Source organism: Vespa mandarinia, chromosome 20 (assembly GCF_050613455.1).
Source record: "Vespa mandarinia isolate Hongniang chromosome 20, ASM5061345v1, whole genome shotgun sequence".
Classification (NCBI taxonomy): domain Eukaryota; kingdom Metazoa; phylum Arthropoda; class Insecta; order Hymenoptera; family Vespidae; genus Vespa; species Vespa mandarinia.
This window is the reverse complement of record NC_140829.1, coordinates 930,001-937,500: the sequence shown is the minus strand read 5'-3', so window position 1 is coordinate 937,500 and position 7,500 is coordinate 930,001. Positions and strand designations below refer to the sequence as shown.

At 37.2% G+C, this 7,500-nt stretch overlaps 1 protein-coding gene across 1 annotated transcript in view; it reads left to right on the top strand.

Moving 5' to 3' along the window:
• Ser (protein serrate) overlaps positions 1-7,500 on the top strand; it is a 44,072-nt gene that overhangs the window by 16,398 nt on the left and 20,174 nt on the right. The window contains exon 2 of the mRNA XM_035881263.2: positions 4,255-4,551. Within this exon, the coding sequence (XP_035737156.1) occupies positions 4,255-4,551 (297 nt within the window). The remainder of the gene's footprint in view (positions 1-4,254; positions 4,552-7,500) is intronic.

Sequence of the window (7,500 nt, the reverse complement as noted above, 5' to 3'; positions counted from 1 at the left end):
TAGATCGTAAAATCTTAAAATAGAGATTGGACAATTTTTTATCTTTTTTTTTCTTCTTTCGTTTTTTGGAGATCTTTATTTTTTTTTTCTTTTTTCTTTTTTTTTTTTTTTTTTTTTTTTTTTTGTTGTGAGATCTTTTCTTTCCAAAATCGATTTCATTTTTGTTTTAGCTTTTCAAACGTTTATTACTTCCGTCCGAATTTAGATTTCTATTGTCTTAGCGATCGTACGTCTATACGTATGTTCGTCTTTGTGTACGTGTGTGTATGTGTGTGTGTGTGTTTATATATATCATTGAAACGAAGCAGACAAGACGATTGTTCCAAAGTAGAAGGTGCGGCACATCGAATAGAAAGAGCTCGCTAATACGAGGTGTCCAACATTTATTAAAGCTCGACTCTCGGCATTCGAAAGACTTCAATTATCGTTGGGTGGCGGTCGAGGATACCAGAGCCATGTGGGAAAGTTACTAGATATTACTACTTTGGTCGATGCCCACGTATTTCTCGTATATACATATTTACGTCTAACGATTTCCTAGATTTCTCATCGGACAACGCATTCGTACTTTTCCTTGAACTAGACTTATAATCTATTACCATGACGTATACGCATAATAATTTTTATGTACAACCAGTAGTAGTAGCAGTATCAGTAATAGTAATAATAATAATAATAATAATAATAATAATAATAATAATAATAATAATAATAATAATAATAATAATAATAATAGTAATAGTAATAGTGTTGGATAAAAGATAAACGTGGTATGCAGAAGAAGAGAGAATTTAGAAGTCAATCAGCGTAAATCATATTTAGACAAATTACTTAAAGGTTAAGAACTTAAGGAACCACCGGGGGCTTTTGGGTTGCGAACGCAACCGTCGTATAAGTTATTACGTTGGAAATACAATAAAACTTTCATTGCGTCGTAAAATCGTCGTGGAAAAGAAAGGATAGGTTGGTTGAGAATTGTACATACACGGTCACGGGCATGGACCCGTCGACAGTAAGTGTTATCCTTTGCCTTTGTCTCCTCTAAGGATTCATTTCCCGTAAATTTCGTACCATTGATCCGTACGACGGAACTGATGGTAATAAGGATAAACAATGTCGATTATATCGTTCGAATGAGAATACGCGTTGTGCATCGACGCGTGTTGGTGTTGTGTTCGTTTAACATACAAGAATAAGACAAAGAGAGAGAGAGAGAGAGAGAGAGAGAGAGAGAAAGTGAATGATACGTATTTCTATGCGTTTTAGATACAAGTATATTTCATGTGGTTAGAAAGCAACCGATAAATCGTGCGATTTCGTGCGAAGCGAAAAATTTGCGGAGGCGAACGTCGGGTATTTTAATTTTTTTATTGTTTTTTTTTTTTCTTTCCTCTTTTCTTTTTTGTAAGATTCGACTCGGAGCGAGTTGAGAGGAGTACCGTTTCTAAGGGAAAAGAAAGGATGAAAGTAGAAACAAAGGGGGTATATGTATCTACGATTTACGTATATGTAGATATGTATCTGTTTGTGTCTATGTGTGTGTGTGTGTGTGTATGTGTGTGTATGTGTTTCCGATCGATGCACTTTCAGTACGCGTTGGTGGGTATAAAAGAGCTTTATCGTTCGGATTAATCCGTTCTTACGCGTGGAAAGACGAAGGAAGAAGAAGGTACACGACGGCCATTGTCTTGGCGCGTGAGAAAGACACGAAATCAGGATCGTCCTCTAAAAAATTCCGATCTCGTATATTTCGACGAGGGATGTTTCGAATCGACGATTTGCGCATGGCCGACCATTCCTTTAGATCGTTCACTGAACTTTCCGAGAAAAAAGGAAAAAGAAAAAAACAAAAAAAGGAAAGAAAAAAAATAAAGATACCTTGTAGAAAAAGTTCGAATAGGAAGGATATATATATATATATATATATATATATATATATATATACATATATATGTTAATCAAGGAACTATGATTGCTTGTCTGTGAAATAATTTCAAGGAAAGTACAAATCCGTGATAGAAGGAAGTCGACCGGAATATCATTTGAATTTCTATATATTTCTAATATTAATTTGAAATGTAAATTCACGCGAGTCATGAAATTCCACAAAGTACTTCCGCTCGAGACAATCCTCTTTCTCTCTCTCTCTCTTTCTCTCTTTCTCTTCAATTTCACGCGTTCTCGCGAGCTGACCTGTGCAAATGCGGCGGCGCGACGTTCAAGCAAACTCCCATCATCTTCGTCTTCCGCTGTCGAGTGTGCGTTTACTCGCTCTTTTCGGAGGCAGAAGGAGGCAGAAAGAGGCAGAAGGAGGCCTCCGAATAGCCGTGACTCTTCAACTAATAAAACGTCGTGAGTAAGAGAGAGAGAGAGAGACAGAGAGAGAGAGAGAGAGAGAGAAAAAGACGCGTTACATCGTCGTTCGCTTTCCAAACAAGCGAATCCCATTCTCCTCCAGCTCGTCCTTTCTCATTCTCTCTCTTCCCCTCTCTCTCTCTCTATCTCTCTGTTTCTCTCTCTTTCTCTTTTTGCTTCGCTCGAAGGATGAGAGGAGCTCGAAGTGAATTTACTGCAAGTTGTCTCTTCTCGTAAACGCGGGAAAGAAGAAGGCACGGCGAGGACGACTCGTATCGTACCTATGTACATATGTATGTACGCAACTAAGTACGTACGACCAATAACAAGGCTTAACAAAGAGACCTATCCACACAAAGATATAATATGTGGGCGAGGATGATTAATTCAAAGAAAATTATTTCTTTTCATCGATATAATGGAGAAAGGAATAACAAATTTTATCATCAGATATATATATATATATGTGTGTGTGTGTGTGTGTGTATAAGCTTTTCATGACATCAAAGACAGGAAAGAAGATATTATAATTTTTTCCCGTGAGATTATTTTAAAATCCATTGAATTATAAAAGGACACATTAATTATTATAAAAATAATATAATTAGTAAATGAAAAATCTAGATCAGGATTATCTCATTATATCCCTACTATTGTCTCTTAATTACATTTAATTCTCACGATATATTTTATCCGATTGCTTTCATGAAATATATTTCAGAGGATTGTATCGCGTTGTTGTCGAAAAGAGAAAGAAATGGAATGAAAGAAGGAAAAGAAAAGAAAAAAAAAAGAAAAAAAAAAGAAAAGAAAAAAGAAAAAGGTAAAGGAGAATAAAAAAAAATATGGAGAAAAATAATAAAGACAAAAGAAGATGGATGATACTCGAAGAAGAGACTTTCGTGTTATGTTATGGCGTGATAGAGAAAGAGAGAGAGAGAGAGAGAGAGAGAGAGAGAGAGAGAGAGAGAGAGAGAGATTGTTGCTTAGGAGTCGATAAGGTCTCGATTGCAATGCGAATCCTTGATAAATACAAACAACTAAGATTGTCTATATACCATTCGTGATGCAGTGGTCATGGATGAACGAGTGAGAAGGACTGTGTGTATGTGTGTGTGTGTGTAAGAGAGAGAGAGAGAGAGAATCGCGACGAAGGATAGATATACCCGAGAGCGCTTCTCTATCGCTACTTTACTAAGTAAGTCGCGAAAATGTCACTAACACCCGACAAGAGCCACTTATATAACGACGTATAAGAAGGAGGAAGAGCGTTATGGAAAGCAAAGGCCAGCAGACGATCCTTTCTGCGCTTTCTACCTTCGATCTTACTCTCTTACGGTAATTACGTAGACCTCTTCGTGCAGCTCGTCCATGCACGCTCGTGATTTCTACGTTCGTACGTTCTTTAAGTCTACATACGTTCCTATACTGATATACAACTGAACACACGCAAAGACACATATACACAGACACAGAGAAATGTAATAAGCATACAAGCAAAATGTATACGAGGCATATAGCGTATCGGAGTACTATATACGAATCGACGTTCGGTATCGGTATGCGTTTTGTATGCACGCGCACGAAAATATTACGATCGTCTTTCGAAATCGTAATTCTTCCATTTCCTTTTTCTTCTCTTTTTTTTTTTCCTCCCTTTTATCACGTTGAATCATTAATATTGATTATCGAGAGAATTTCTTGTTTTTTCAATCTTTTAATATCCCTACGCAGAAATAATATTTTTTATATTATATTTCTCTCCTATCGCATATATTTTGTTGCGAGAGTGAAGAAATCTTTAGAAATCGTTTTAATATGGAATGAATTGTTTGCCGAAATGATCAATATCGTATGTTTTTCTTTAATTAAGTTTGTCATTGTTTTTTGTTAATTTAGTCGACAACCGGGAGTGGATTCTTCGAGGTGCAGATCCTCTCGTTGACGAACAACAGGGGCACCCTGGTGGACGGCAGGTGTTGCGGCGGGGGTGGGGGAGATGGAAAAGGTGGCTTACCACCATGCACGACCTCCTGTTCAACGGCCTTCTGGTTATGCCTGAAGGAATATCAGTCGAATGTCACTGCCATAGGCTCCTGTAGCTTTGGCAACGTATCTAGTCACGCCCTCGGTCAGAACACTTTCACCCTCACCGAACCTGTCACCTTGCAACTGCACTTCACCTTCAGATGGACCGTAAGTGTCGATTCTTTTTTTCCTTTTTTCTTTTTTTTTTTTTTTTTTTTTTTTTTCTTTCTTCGTTTTATTTTTAATGTCTTTTATGCAGGACGAGTTTAACTCTACGTTTAACGTACAGATATATCATTTTTCTTTTTTTTTCTTTTAACGCATATTGAATTAAAACGATACGAATGATAAATTCAATTTTGTCAGATTTAAATGTTGAAATTCTTTCGTAATTACTATCACAATTATTTCACCTTTACGGTAACGCGCAAATCTTTTGCCATTTATCTCGTTTCGACTGATATTCTTTGACGGAAGCAATTATCGTTGGTTCGAGATTATAAACCAGGAAAGAAAGGAAAAAAATTCCAACGGCAGTGGCGGCGTTGGTGTACAGCATGCGGCAGTTGGCGCGCGCGTAAAAATTCATAAGGAGTTAAGTACTCGTAAAAAATTAAAGAGAGATTGGTGAAAGATAGAAAGGAAGGAGAGGGAGAGGGTTCATTAGCCGTGATTAATTTTGTTCTTGGTGTCGTCGTATCCCATTTGATCCTACTGTCAAAGAAGCTGAGGATATCAAAGAGTTACGGAGATTTTGCTCGACGGATGAAGCTATAACGAGAGAAACGAACCTCGGCATCTTGGTTTATTCTTTAGGAACTTCAAAACCGTCGGATGAGAGAATCATTTATCATTAAAGTCGTTATAGAAGAGCGTATCCTTTTCTCTTTTTCTTTCACTTTTTAAAGTCGACCGCGTCTCACCATTTTATTCTTTCGCTGGATGCTCGAGCGAAATTACGTCCTGTATATTATTCATGAAATCATTGAAAAATCGACGAAAGATGAAGGATGAAGAAAAAGAAAAGAAGAAGAACAGAAAAATAAAAAAAAAAATAAAATGTCTTTGTCTTCGATTAATAAACGAAGAGTTTTAACACGTACGTTTATTATTTTCGAACGAACGTTCCGCAATTCCTTCGCTACGAGCTAAAGCAAATTTGTCTATTATCGATTCCTTTGTCGATTCGAAGTCGTGTACCAAACGATATGAGAGGGAGAGGAGGAGAGGGTTATCGAATCCAAAGGGATTTCCGGTCTGTTGCCTTTCCATCCATGAATTGTACGAGAACTCTCTCCCTCTCTCTCTCTCTCTCTTTCTCTCTTTCTTTCATTCTCTTTTTTTTCTCGTCGAGATTCCAGTTCGGTTCCAGTCGCTTGGCAACACCTCACCTCTCGCTTTTCTTCTTATTCTTTCACGTCTTTCTTCTTCTTCTTCTTCTTCTTCTTCTTCTTCTTCGCGCTGACCTCTTCAAAACGATTGTTCACCCTCGTTCGTAGATCGTATCTCTCATATTTCGAAGCACACGAACCCCTCTCTCGAAGCCGATTACGAGATGCGAAAAGGATCGAGAAGTCGAGCGAGAACTCTCGATTCTTTTTTATAATAGACGTAGTAAATAAAATGCCTTTAAAAAGAAATAGACGCGACTAGGAGGATGCTTTACAAAAGGGAATTATCAGAATGAATTCTGACGATACTGAAGTATCTTGATAAGATTCATTGAAAAATAATAATAATAAAAGGAAAGAATTAATATTTTATATTAAAAGCTTTCTTATATTTGATAATACGAAAGAAATTCAATAGAAATTGTTCGATTTAGTGTGTGTATGTGTGTGTGCGTGAGAGAAAGAGAGTTATTAATAATTCTGTTATTTTCTTTTCTTTTCTTTTTCTTTTTCTTTTCTCCTTTTTTTTCTTTTTTCACGACGTTTCCTCTTCCTGGAACAATTTGTTGACTAATTAGCAAGAAACCCACGGTTTCGTGCGTCTTACGGTTTTTCGGTTCAGGTTCGAGAGACGAAACGCTCGAGCTTTCAAGAAGAAAACATCTCTTCTCGGCTCAGCGAACAAGCATGACGACGTGATTCCTTCTTAAGAGGTATACACACGACGAAGTTTTCGAGGACCCTCATCCTCTGACGGGGTCCTAACGGACCGAACGATCTTATATTCATGTATGTATATACATATATATATATATATATACACGTATGTATATACATATATGTATACATACGCGAATGCATTAAACGTTAAAACACACTCGCGCTCGTCCGAACCACTCTTCGTCCTTTGGATTGTTTGAAGAGCCACTGGCTCGTGTTTGTATATTTCATAACCCGCTCGCGAGGTTCTAAGAGGGGCCTCATACGGCCCGTTTTCCGCGGCCCATGACAAAGGGTGGCTGCCTAGACTCTCATGCGTCTATGTATATGCATGTTACTCTCTCTCTCTCTCTCTCTCTCTCTCTCTCTCTCTCTCTCTCTTTTCTCTCTTTCTTCTTTTTCATTTTTCTTTTCTACTTCTTTTTTCTTCTCTTGGTACTTCGGTCTCTCGACAATTCACGGGAGCATAAACAGAGAACCCTTTAAATTGCTTCCTTTCCGTCGAGAAATTTCTTCTCTATACGAGTTTCAGTCGAGATTAGAGAGAGAAAACGTTCGGAGAACGTTTACATTTCGACTATTAATTCGATTATGAAACTGGCCGTGGTTCGAATATTTAAAAAAGAAAAGGAAAAAGAAAAGAAAAAAAGAAGAAATAAGAAAATAAATAGAAGAAGAAGAAGAAAAAGAGAATAAAAAAAGGAAGAAAAAAGAAAAAATAAGATCGGTGTCATAACATGGGATATCGTGGGTTAATGCGTACATGCGTGAGTGCGTGCACTCGTCTAAGTGTGCGTGTGAACGCGCATACATGTTCATTCGGGCTTAACCTTTGTCTCTTTTCATATTAGATAATGATTATATAAATAGCCTTTCGTAATTCGAGTAAGTATTAAGCAATTAATATTTCGATCCGGTTGGGATATTCTTGAATTATAAATATATGGTATTTGTACGAATTTCTCAGCGATTATATATTTTTTCTCCTTCTCTTTCTCTTTCTTCG